Below are 13,143 nucleotides of genomic sequence, written 5' to 3'. Positions count from 1 at the left end.
ATGTGCAGTTCTTGCATCACATCAAAGACTGACACAACGTGTTGGGCACTTTCTGCCTTACCCATCTGAGGATCTCGCTGAAGTGCTGCTGCAGCTTCATGCAGAGCTGTCACACTCAGCCCATTCCCTGCTTCTGTGGTTTTCAGCCTTTCTTCTCTGTGGTACGTGACACTAAGAACCACTTCTTGCAGAACGGGGCTGGGAGGATGCTCAACCTCACCAGTGCACCAAGTGTCTCCAATCCCACTCTGCAAAGTGACCAGTGAACCTCCACAGCACCAAGGAAATACATCAGGGGACTCTTATTTGATGTCACGCTTTTACCCCTGACAGTGGTGCCATCATCTTAGCAGAGAGAGCTAAGCATACCTTACCCTTGGAAACCACACACTGCAGTGGTACCCATGTGTCTGATCCCCTGAAGTGGTCTCACAGTGATTGATTTCATAACCACCAGCGCTCGCATCCCAGAGATTTCCTTGGTTGGCTCTTAAAGCTCTTGGGTACAAGTTATCTAATCCTGCCTGGTATTGGGAGCTATCGCTGATACTCTCCCTACTTTCAGAGGTAATGGGAAATTTTAATGTTGGTTATGAAACCATCCTTTATGCATCCACTATTATTATGTCTTCCTGTCTTTCGGTGTCACAACACACAATTTTGCCATATTTTGGGGGCAGGCACATGTGCTTCACTTTTCTGTCGTTCTTGGTTGCTGTTAATCTTACAGTCCCTGGTTTTTCCACTGCCCAGTTTAGCTGCTGTTATCTTGTGCTTTCTGCTTACCAATTTAAAGCCACTGCTGCCAGTTTGTGACATTTTAAGATGCGGGTTTTTTTTTTACTCCTTCACTGTAATTTCTTGGCCAGAATTATTTTGTATTGAAAATTAGGACTAGCATTTTTAAGGGGGGCAGCAACACTTTAAAGCAATGATAAAGCAACACTTTATCATTGTGGTTTGGGGTTGGGTTTTATTTCCTCTTTTGAGGCCATTTTGGTTATTATTCACAATGGTTTGCTTGTCCGTTCTGTCCTTGGTGGTTTTGCTGGCATCTCTGGGAATGCGTTCCATGCTCATCCTGCATGCCCAGTGCTGGCAACAAGCTCTCAAGCACAGTGGGAGAGCGCTGGCAATCTGGGAAGCTAGGGAAGGCCCCTGGTTTACTGGGAGTTACTTTTAAATGCACAGAGGCAGGAACCGAGTTCAACTTCCATGCATCGGAACCAGCATAATCCCAACCTTGTGTTTGAGCAGCCTCACCTTTGTTCTGTGTCAGGTTTGCTTGCGCTGCCTTTCCAAGGCCTCTCTGCTTTCCAGTGTGGGAGTGTGAAAATCTGAGCCTATGGAAGTATGAGATCTGGTGGAAGAGAGCTTTCAGGTGTGGAAGGTGCATTTTGATGGATGCAGGCAAACTCCATCCAAATAAGGGGAATTACGAGCTGTTGAGAGTTGCCTCTTGCCATCTGTGCTTTCTGACAGTCCACGCTTGGCTCGCAGGTCCTGCCATACAGAACTGCTCCTGATGAATAGAGATGGAGAATTATTTGCTGCTGCTTTTCCCTCATCAGAGCATCCTTTCAGAGAAAGTTATCAGTGAAATGAGAGCCAGGGGGCCTTGGGTTCCACCTTCTCCTTCTGATGTCGATCCCTTGCGCCCCTCGATGCTGCAGAGACAGCACTACCAAACTGATGCATTGAATACAGAGGGAATGCTGATGGTGGAAATTGTTCCCGGGTATTTATTCAGCGATGAATTGCAGTTGTTACAGATGTGCAAAGCAGGGAGGCTTTATAAAGGATTTCCTAGAAAATAATGTATAAAATCCCTACTTTAACTTTCACATGCGCATCCCTGGCACATGGTGTGTCCACACTGCTGTTTCTGCATGTGCAGGGTGGAAAGAGTTGGAGGTTTTGGTCGTTTTCTGTACTCATACTTCATTGTGCAACCCTGCATCGTATTGCCAGCTCCCTATCAAAAATACATGTGTATTACAGAGCTGTGGCTTCCTTGCTTGGGCTTCTGTGCTCTCTGCCCAGCCTCCGAGTGCCTGGTTCAGCACAGAAAGTGCCTGGTGTGTCAGTAGAAAGAAAGTGGGGTGAAACCGTAGCAATGTGGTTAAGATCTTATTATCCCCTGACCTGGTGATGCCACAGGACAGGTTGAGCTGAGATGAGGCTGCAAACCCACAGCAGGCTGGACGTCCAAATCAGATCCTGGGCATCCAAGAACCCTGAACGCAGTGGCAATGCCAGCACAGCCATCCACATGTTCCCAAAAACCTATCAAACAAGGGGAAACATGAACTCTTCTCAAGAGGTTTTGTTTGCCCTGCTTTTATCTATCTCCCCACTTCCCTCTCTCCTGTTGAGGGTTCACTCAGCGATAGCCCATGAGCGCACAGCTGCCAGTTACTGCATCAGCCAGTGCTCTCCCAAATCCCATCTGTCCTATGCCATGATCACACACATAGGCACCAAAGTTTGGGAGCTGGGAAGGGTGGTGGGGGCTATTCAAGTGGTTTTATTCCCGCCATTTCCCATATTTCTAGCACTCAGGTTATAATGCTTCAGAAACCTTCTCTCCCCATTGCAAAGCCTTCTGAGTACAGTACTTTTTGGGGTGTATTTTATCAGCAGTGCTCAGATAGCATTCTGACTGCTTCTAAATAATACTGCAGACAGACAGACTGTGTAAATGAGGATGGGAGCAGTGACAGACCCCAGTGCTCTAGCTGTGCCCTCTCTAGGGGAGGAGAAATGTCTCATGGTCAACCTGCCAGTCCCAACATTCCTTCTCCATCCCTGGCTTAAAGCTGGTATTGCCCCTGCAGGGATGAAGGTATCAGAGACTGGCTGTACATCTCTCCTCTCCTCTGGAACACGGTGTTGCGATGGAGCCCTGGCTTTTCAGCAGATCAGGTGCCTGGAGCTACAGCAGTTTTGGTTTCTTTTTGCAGTTCCCTTCATAGGCTGGAAACCTGGTGCTTCAAAATCCACTGCACCACATTGCGGCAGCAGCTCATTGCTGCTTCAGCTCTGCTCACTGGGGAAGCCTCAGAGATGTTCAGGGGCCAGAACTGTGCCTCTTCAGACGTGAGTGAATCACATGTGGCAGGGACAGATGGACTCCCGAAACGGAGCTGGAGTCACAGGCTGGCACAGTGGTCCATGAGGTGTGCATGGTGACAGCAACAAGGGATTCTGCTTTGGGGAAGGGGACCATCACTTTCATCTGTGACTGATATAGCAAACTCCCTGAATTTAAGCAAAGTGAAAAAGTGAGTTTTTTGCCCAGGCTGCTCCTTCTAACAACTGCTTGGCCTTTGTTCTCCTGGTGTAAGTGGCTCCCTTTTGCCTTCAGGCCAGTAGCTTGTTTGTGTAACCACATTCACTGTGCTCCTATGGTCATCCGGGATGTGGTGGTTCGTCAAGCAGGCAGCAAGCTGGGCATCCAGCAGCTTGTGAAGTGGAAGCTGTATTGGTGATGGGCAGCTAGAGTGACAGGGAAGCATGTCAGTCCCTTAAACAGGTCGTGGCTGCCTCTGAGGATGTAGATCCCTGCACCTTTCTGAGCCCTCCTTCCTGTACTTGACTGACCTCCCACATGGTGGAAAATGTTCTCCTTGTGTCAAGCTGGAATTTCCCATGTGCATTAAGCCTTGTCTCTGCCTCTGAGGGTCTGGCTTCATCTTCCTTACACCCTTTTGTTGAGTCACTGAAGGCAGCAGTAAGGTCTCTCCTTTGCCTTCTCTTCTGCAGGCTCTGACCCTCAGTCTTTCCTTGCCCACCATGTGCTCCAGCCCAGATCCATTCCAGTGGCTGCCGATGCTGCTGCTCCAGTATTTTCCTTGTGCTGGGGAGCCCCAAACCAGAACAGTGCTTCACGCATACCTGCCCAGTGCCAGAGCAGTTGGGAGCTGGTTCTCCTTGGGTTTTGCCCTTGCTAAGCATGTAAGCAGACCTGGGGGCATTTTGGGATGTGAAAGCAGACCGTGTGCAGCCAGCCTGGGAGATGTGTGACCTCCCTTGCCATGCAGTGCTGCCTGCCTACATCTGCTCACTGCAGGCTGGGAATTAAAGTTACCATGCAGCTACACCCCAGTGATTTAAACCACCACCACTAACCATTCTTATCCAGCCCTTATGCCAGCTCCACTCAGCACCTAGGGCTGACACAGAGCAATGTTGTCATCTGGAAGGCGGCTGCTGGCATTTAACCAGCTGGCGTGTTTGAAACTCGTCTAAACTGGGTGCTAAGCAGCATTAAAATGTAATGATTAAGCGTGCCCACTCGCAGGGTTCCTGGCCACCTCCACCTGGAAAAGCTGCTTGTGCTCCCCTGGGAGCTGCACCTGGAAGGGGGTCGGCAGAGTGCCTGCTTGATATGGAAAGGAGAACACAGGGTGGAATGGCCCTGGTGCTGATGCTGTGGGAAGTCAAGTCAGAGCAATCTGGGAATAGCACTGTCAACACTTCTGCATGCTGGCTGCAGAGGTTGGAGCCTCTAGGTTAGGTAAGGATGTCCTTCAGAGACCCCATCTCTGCACCCCTGACTGGGAAACCTGCTCCTCCGACACCTGGGATAAGGGAGTTAGGTAGAGACAGGCGGTTTGCAGGTGAAAACACTGAGCAGCCACAGATGCAGTTGGAGTCCCTGGAGGTGGAGGCACAAGTCCACTTGGGCGCCTGATCTGGGCTCTGCAGACACCAGATGGTTCCTGCCTATGCTGGTCCCCCAGCCCCTGTGTCTGATGTTGGTGATGTGCATGCATATCCCCACTGTCCCTGTGATGCAGGGAGTGTGACCCTAGGTCTGCATCAGGATCAAGAGGGCGGTCCTGAGGGCCTCTAGTCCAGGGAAACTTTTTACTTTCATGTTTCCTTTAGGATTAAAGCCATTCTCCTAAGTCTCAAAACATGGAATGTTTGTCAAGTTTATGAGGGTTTTTAGAGGGGCTTTTAGAAAGTACATCCTATCCCTTCTTTTATAGGGCTGAGATAAGATTATCTTTGTTTTAACACCAATTAAAGCAGGAAGGGTTTATAGGATTAGGGGTTTTCCATCAGTGCAACTTTGATGTCACCACTTGCTTGCTTGCTTTGCTTCTTTCCCCATGTTAAAAGGTTGCGAGCTGTTCCTGTAATGGTTAACATACCACTCTGTGAAGGCAGAGCTGTCCCAGGCAGAAGCTTTAGGAAACATTTAAACAAGACCAAAGTAACAAAATGTGAAAGTCCTAAATTCTTCTGGAGACCACTTGGAGAAATCTGGCTTAAGGTTCAAACAGCCACACTTGCGGGAGGCAGCGCTGCAGTGCTTGCATCCGTTGAAGGAGGAGATGCTGCCTGCCTGGAGAGCGGTTTTTACAGTATCAAAATAAAGAATCTAAAGTGAAATGAAAACACCCCGCAGTCTTTGGCTGGAGCACACATCAGTCCATCCTCTGCACCAGAAGAAAAGAAGAGGCTCAATAACACGAGTGTGACGTTTGGTGTGTCTGCTAGCGCATCACTCCACAGCAACAACCTCGTGGCACCTTGGCTGGCATCGCTCCGTGTGAGTTGCCCCAGGGCTCCAGGGGCAATGCCCTTTTCCAGCACCTAAAGCTGTAAGTGCCTTTGTGCCTGCCAAGCCACAAAGGCAAGGGTTTGAGTTTGAGGCCGGATGGGTGCTGGCAGCATCCTGATCACACCCATGTGCTGGACTGGGATTGCTCCTAAACGGCAGCACACAGCATCCCCAGGAGAGCACCACTGGCTGCTGAGCTTGGTCTTGGAGCTACATCCTAGAGTGTTCTTCGGGTGCCTGCAGGAGTGAGGGTGTCCAAAGCATCTGTTGCCACCACAGCTGTGCTCCTAACCTATAAACTTGCCATCTAGGTTTGGTTTCACTCAGGGATGCTGGCCTCTGGAAGTGAGCTGTGAACTGTGCCTTTGGGGCTGCAGCCTGCTGTGGCCTACAGCAGTGTGATAAACATACAGCTCTGTGTCTCCTTTCAATAGGGAGGTCCTTTCCCCTTGGGCATCTACTGAATGGCTCTAGCAGGGGAAATGCTGGATTATGGTCTTTGCTGTCTGTACTCTGGGGATGTGATCAGCAGGTCAAAGGAGGGGATCCTGCCCCTCTACTCTGCTCTCGTGAGACCCCACTGGGAGCACTGTGTGCAGTTCTGGTGTCCTCAGCATAAAAAGGACATGGAGCTGTTGGAACAAGTCCAGAGGAGGCCACAAGGATGATCGGGGGCTGGAGCACCTCCTGTATGGAGCCAGGCAGAGAACACTGGGGCTGTTCAGCCTGGAGAAGAGAAGGCTGCGTGGAGACCTCAGAGCAGCTTCCAGTGTCTGAAGGGGGCTACAAGGATGCTGGAGAGGGACTCTTCATCAGGGACTGTAGTGACAGGACAAGGGGTGATGGGTTCAAACTGAAACAGGGGAAGTTCAGAGATAAGGCAGAAGCTCTTCCCTGTGAGGGTGCTGAGGCCCTGGCCCAGGGTGCCCAGAGAAGCTGTGGCTGCCCCATCCCTGGCAGTGTTCAAGGCCAGGTTGGACACAGGGGCTTGGAGCAAGCTGCTCCAGTGGAAGGTGTCCCTGCCCGTGGCAGGGGTTGGAGCTGGATGAGCCTTAAGGTCCCTTCCAACCCAAACCAGTCTGGGATTCTATGATTCTGTGATGTTGGCAGTACCCCAGTGCTCAGGTAGGGTCAGAAAGCTTCCCATTTCTCTTTAAGAGTCCCTGTGATGGGCTGGGGAGGCTGAACCAGCTGACTGGGCAGGTAAGAAATTCCAGGCATGTTTCCCTGACAGCCAAAGCTGATGGATGTGCCGCCCAGAGCCACTCAGCAAGGGGGCTGCAGGTGTGCATCCCATTGGTGCCCCATCTGCCTTGCCAGCAGCTTGCACTTCTGAGGGTGCCTGCAAGGACATGACCCTGGGAAGCTGCAGGGGGATTTGCTGGGAAGCCCCCGATGCAAGGGCTCAGCCCTGTTTGGAGCTGCAAGGGTTTGGGTGAGGCTGCTCCCTGCCCAGCGTGGTCCTGGCTGGCAGGTTGGTGATGCTCTTGCTGGAGAGCAGGCAACTGTGACTGCCTTGGTCCAGGCTGTGCTGCAGGGTCAGTTTGTGATGGCCACCATCAGTTTCATGGTGTCCAGAAGGGCTGTGCAGTTTTCCTGGTCTTCGGAGCTTGTTTGGGCTGGGCTGAGCACAGTCTGGCGAGGAGTTGGGGACTGTTTGTCCCTTGCAGGGCTTTACAGCATGCTCTTTTGGGGAGCTCCCAAAGCAGGGCATTACTCTGCCCTTCCCGGTCCTCTCCAAACCTCTGTCATACCCCAGTACTAAGGTCCCGTCACAGCCCCACGCTGACCCCGTGCTGCCCCTGTGCCCATGGACCAGGTGAAAGGTTGGATGATGGTGGGAATAAGAGGTGACCTCTCGTATCATGCAGGTGGTGGTTAGCTGCAGACAGGCAAGGTGCAGCATGGAAATCCTTGTCTGGGGGTTGTGTCTGAAGGAGCCCTGGGCTGAAGCCAAGAGGCAGATGAGGTTGCTTGGAGGGCACCTGTGGAGAGCACTGTTGTAGGGGATGTTGGTTTTGGAGTCCTGGCACTGCCTGTGAGGTGGTACCTGTGTGCTGTGAGATGATGTGACCCAGCTGATCTCCAGTTGCTGGTGAGGCGCAGGAGGTTGGTCCAGTCAATGGCATAGGGATCTATCTAAAATCCACCAGTAACTGGAGGATGCTTTCACAGGCCTGTATCATCTGCTTTGATTTCTATCCTGGGCAGAATGATGGGGTTAAACATGAACATGTGTATCGTGACTTCCTTTGCTGACAACTCTTTAATCCACATTGCAAAAGTCAGCTGAGCACATTCCCCTTCAGTTAATCTCATTTAACCCTGTTTTCCCTTCTGTGTTTCTATCCTCTGCTCTCCAAATGCTGTCAGAATTGCTGGCAGTGACAGCACCTGGCAATGGGATTAATTACTTATCTCAAGTATGAGGTAACAGTGGAGGCTGTTAATTACATTTATCAGGAGGGAAACTGGAGGACCTGTGCCGCCCCAGGAAGGATGAGTGCAGAGATGTGGCACCTGGAGGTCCCAAGGTCTTCTCTAGCAGCCAACTCCAATGTGAAGGCTAAGGAGCTTGGGTTTTACTGCCTGCCTCCTACACTGCAGCCTTGCAAGGCAGGATTGAATCCTCTTCCCTCCAGCACTATAATGTCGAGGCTGAAGATGCCATGGCTGAAGTGTAAGCAGATCCAAAAGGCAATGGGCAGCATTGCTCCTTTGGGTGGTCCGGAGACCAGACTTCTGCTAAGGTGACAAACACCATCGTGTGAAGGCCTGGGGATAGGAACAAGCAGCGAATGGGCAACTTTTGCAGGTGAGACAAAGTGAGACCCATTTGCATGCAGAACTTAAACCAGGGATCAAGATGCTAGGGGCGGAAAGGAGAAGAATATGGGAAAAGTGACTATGTTATTACAACATCCACCTCATCTTGCAAGGAGAAGGGCATGGTTGACGAAAGGCAAAAGGGGTAAATTCAGAGCTGGTTGGACATAATAATCTCCTGCACTGGACAACATTGTAAGTACCCTCACACACAGCACGAGCAGTACAGACCTAGAAATGCTGTTGGAGGAGGCTTTGTGGGCTGGGGTCCAGCCTCCCACTTGCAGCAGGACTGCCACCAGCATTAGCTCAAGACAGCCACAGTGTTTAGCTGACTCTCCTGCAAGGAAGGAGATGCACCACTGTGACCTGCACCATCCTTTGGAGAAGGAGCTTTTCCTGCTGCCCTCTCTGAACTTGTGGTCCTTGTCCTTTGATGCAGAGTCTGGCTCTCTGGGAAGTGTTTGCATCTGTCGTCTTTGCATCTGCCCCCAGACAGCTGCAGTTAGTTGCCCCCTTTATCCCAGGTAAGCCATCCCAGCTCTTTCCACCTCTCCTTGTATACCCTGTGTCCCAGAGCTGGCCATTTGGTGACCCTGTACTGCACTCTTGTTCCTCATACTGCCCTTGAACTGGGCAACCGCAAGCTAACTGTGGCAGTATCCCCAGGACACGTTTTCTTTATGAGAGCAAATCTCAGTCACCCACTTGGTGTGGGGTCAGTGCAGGGAGAGTCCCGTGGCGCGTGGCCAGGGGAGCCAGAGGCTTGTGTAGGGTCTGCGGCGTGATTTGGATGCCGGTGGGAGCAGGGAGGGCTGTGGGAGAGCCAAAGTGCAGGGGAGGGCAAGAGGCAGGATGTGGCTGAGGAACCCAGCCCCGGGGATGCTGCCCATGTCAGGCTGCAGCGCCAGCCTGCCTGCCCCCTGCCTCCAGCCCCGAGGGGGAAGAAAGGCAGCTGGGAGATAAGGTTGGGGGTTTAAGACTCTTGGCAGATCCCAACTGACAGAGCCAGGGCTGCCTGTTTTCCATCAGCCGTTAAAAACGCCTTGCTCAAGTGGAAGGAGCCTTGCTGCCAGGAGGAACAAAAGCCAGGCGAAGGGAGCCGAGGAGGGCCCTTCCTCGGAACCATTAGCACAGACTGAAGGTGCCATTTCAGAAGCCTTCATTGCAAGAAAGAGCTGTTTGCTCTGAGCTCTTTGCAGGGCTGGTCTGGGGTGGGCTCTGAAGGCCAGGGCAGTTTTGATGCAGAGGGGATTGGAGCCTGCTCAGCTCACACTGGATTAAGTTGGCTGGAGAAAGGCAGTGAACCCCTCTGTGGCTCCTCTTGCACACTGCATCAAAGGCTTTTCCTTCACACTGAGCTACAGGATGCTTTTCTCCACCAAGCTGCCATGGGATAGGCAGTGCTGTTGGAAGAAGGGCTGGAAGCCTTATGCCAGTGCTGCCTCCAGCAGCAGATGCTGTGGAAGTGGCTTTCCCTCCCAGATCCATGGTGTGGGCCGCCTGCAGGGGAGGGCAGGACTGTCCATGGGTTCCTATCCATGGCATTCCCTTCCCAAAGCATGTGGCTTCCCAGGCATGACCTCCCTTCTGTGCCCTGGGAATGGGTGGGTGGGAAGTGAGGACACCTGGTGCTGGTGAGGTGCTCCGAATCTTGTTTGAGAGAGCTACCAGTGCTCTTAGCAAACCCACTGCTGCCTCGAAGCTGTGCTCTGGTGAGGCAGCCATCCATGCCTGTGTGCAGCAGTGAGGCAATTAAAGGTCCATATGTTTCCTGTGAGCCCCTATTAGCATCCTCCAATTGGTGCTGGAGATGCAGGAACCCACCACGTGGGAAGCTGCAATCCGCCCTGCTTCAGTGATGGGGCCAAAACCACTGTCACCTTCCTGGGATGAAGGATGCTCTGACAAGGTAAAAATTTCCATGCTTTCAGTGTTTCAGTTCCCTCTTCCCAAGCAGTAGCTTCTAGGGATGCTCTGCCTCTGCCCTCATTGCAAGTCTAAGGGGAAGCAGCTGTCTCCACCTGGGGCAGAAAGCTGAGGTGTCCTCATGTCTTCCAGCAAGTGATGAGAACATCCAGGCTGTTCAAACAGGAGAGGGTTTAGCCCCTGCCTGAAGATTCCAGGTTTGATTTGCTGTTTACTCCGCAAACAAGACATTGGGTGGATTCCAAATTAAAAGCTGTTTTCTCTAAGAGCAGAAGATGCAGAAGTATTAAACTGCAGCCGTCGGCCTGTGCCAGGCCAAACCTGGAGAATGTTTTCTATCTCTTGGGGCCAGTTACTAAATCTCAGCAGTGTCACTTTTTTGTTGTACCTGTATCTGATGCAGAAACTGCTTTACAGGAAAGTTGTTATCCTTAAAATAAGCCTCAAGAAGCTGAAAGAGGCCTGTGCCTTTAAATGTCTTCGATCAAATGACCCTGTATTTCACCCTGGATGTCAGACTAGGGCCATTTTGTGTGTTGGTCTCACCATGCTTCAAAAACTGGTATTAGTACCTGGACCCTGGTACCATTTCCGCTACAGAGCCGACATCACTTCTCTATAACAGAGAACTATGCATCCATCACCTCTCCCAACAGCTTAACGCCCTCTGAGATGGGTCTGTACCAAGGGACATGCTGGGAATAGGGTCAGAAATAGAGTCAAATGCATGGCTGATAGGGGACAGCGAGGGTGGAGGGATCCAGGAACATGAGGAGAAGCCAGGTTTTCAGCAGTTCTTTGACTGTAGGAGGCAGGAGAGATTTTGCAAGCAGGAAAGCTTGATGGTGGTTTTCTGTAGAGCTTTTCTCATTGGAAACTCAAGGTAATTTTGAAGGAAGGGAGATGAAAACTGGCCTCTCCTCTTTTTCTTTCCCCCCAAAGGAAAAAATAGCTACTTCTGAGCCCTTCTCTTGCTTACAGCAGCCCTGAGTGCATGTGTTTCCCAGGCTGTTCTTCTGATCTTCCTCATTCCTGAATGCCTTGGCAGTGAACTGAAGGAGAAGTTTGTTTAACTCGTTTCAGTGCAGAAACCACCTGCCAACCCCCAGGCTCTTTGCGCTGCATAGGAAATCAACAGCGGCAGAAAGTCGCGACCGAGAGCCGTGCGGATAAATGCTTAAAGGCTGTGCTATGGCGTTGGTGATGCCCTGACTTAGAATGGACTTTGTGGTGTGTAAAGCTTCGCAGTGACGTTTTTAGCTACCTGTGCTGTGTCTCTTAATACTGTATTTCACATCATGGTCCAGCCTTCAACACTCATCTGCTGCAGGCGCAATGCGTGCCCCATGCCACCAACCCTGCCTGGCTGAACACACGTATATTTGAGCTACTGTTGCTACTGGAGCATCTTCTTCATCTCTGAGTGGCTTAGAGATCTGAGCTCTAGTGGAGGTAGACTCTAGCACGCTGCTACCAAGTAGTGGTTCTCTAGCTATGATACCAAGTAGTGAAGATAAAGACTGGCTGTGGAGAGTTGCAAAAGGACCTTATGAGACAGTGCGGCTGGGGAATGAGAAGGTAATTGGAATTCAATAGGCTTGAGGTGATGCAAATAGGAGAAAATAACCCCAAACTTCACACAAACACACACAGAGATAGGCTGAGTTGGCCCAGTGTCTCTAAGGAATGAGGCCCTGGGGCTATAATGAGTAGTCCAGTTGATACATTGGTGGTTAAAGAATAATTTGGACACTTAATGATGGGAAAAGAGTAGAGAATAAAATAGTGAATGTTGTTATGCAGCTTGCTTGAGGCATGACAGAGATTTGTGCAATCCTAGAGGTCATGGAGAAGATGGATGGTGATTGAGTGTTCATTGCCGCTGCAGGTGTGAAGTTGCATCAAATTAAATGGCAGCTTCCAAGCAGAAGGCAGCAGTTCCTTCATGCAGCCTGTGGTTGCACCTCGGGGCTCTGTGCTGCTGGGATAAAAGGGGTGCAGAGCATTTGCATGGAGTAAAGAAAGGACTGGAAAACTCAGTGGAAGAAACGTCCCACAAGAGATGTTAAATGCAAAGAGCCTGCCTCTGAGAAACATCCTGGACTGTTGGAGGGTGGGGAGGTATCATGACCAGTGCATGTGCCTGGATTGTGCCCTGCTCCTTGGGTGGTCACTGTTGGTGACCGTGGTCTGACTTGGTACCGCTGCTTGCATCTTAGGGTGGCAATGGCTCAAAATCCCCTTTGCATTCCGAGGACTCCATGCGTGGTCCCTGCTCTGCCCTCATGGCTGCAGAATAGCAGGAGGAGATGTCTGCATGTGGACCTGATGTCTGCAGGCAGTGCAGGCAGCAGCTCCTGCCTCCTCAGCGCCTGAAAACCGGCTGCTCCTTCTCCACTTTGTTCACTTCAATTTGTCAGTTTTGGCTTCGGACTCTGCAGAGCCCCAAAGGGTGTTTCCTGGCAGCACCACCAGGCTCCGGGCATCCCCACCAGCCCCAGTCCTTACCACTGCTCTTGGTTCTCTTCCAGGCTGCCCATCGGGGACCTTTAAGGCCAGCCAAGGCGATGAAGGATGCGTCCATTGCCCCATTAACAGCCGGACAACTTCAGAAGGGGCCACAAACTGCGTGTGCCGAAATGGGTATTACCGGGCCGATGCTGATCCTATCGACATGCCATGCACCAGTATGTGAGCTCGAGGCAACCGGAGCGGGAGGGACTGCACGTGGCTGGGAAAGGAGATGCTCATCAGCCAAAGGCATCTGCCTCAGTGGGGTTTTGGAGGAGTCACGGGGGCTCAGATCACCTTGT

General features: G+C 51.4%; 1 protein-coding gene across 3 annotated transcripts in view; it reads left to right on the top strand.

Moving 5' to 3' along the window:
* EPHB2 (EPH receptor B2) overlaps positions 1-13,143 on the top strand; it is a gene marked incomplete at its 5' end in the record, with an annotated part of 106,738 nt that overhangs the window by 58,399 nt on the left and 35,196 nt on the right. For all 3 annotated transcript variants that reach the window (XM_080631102.1, XM_080631101.1, XM_080631103.1), the window contains one exon: positions 12,862-13,017. In XM_080631102.1, the coding sequence (XP_080487228.1) occupies positions 12,862-13,017 (156 nt within the window). The remainder of the gene's footprint in view (positions 1-12,861; positions 13,018-13,143) is intronic.

This window comes from Psittacula echo (genome assembly GCF_963264785.1).
Source record: "Psittacula echo genome assembly, chromosome: 17".
NCBI lineage: Eukaryota > Metazoa > Chordata > Aves > Psittaciformes > Psittacidae > Psittacula > Psittacula echo.
This window is presented reverse-complemented; position numbering and strand designations above follow the sequence as displayed.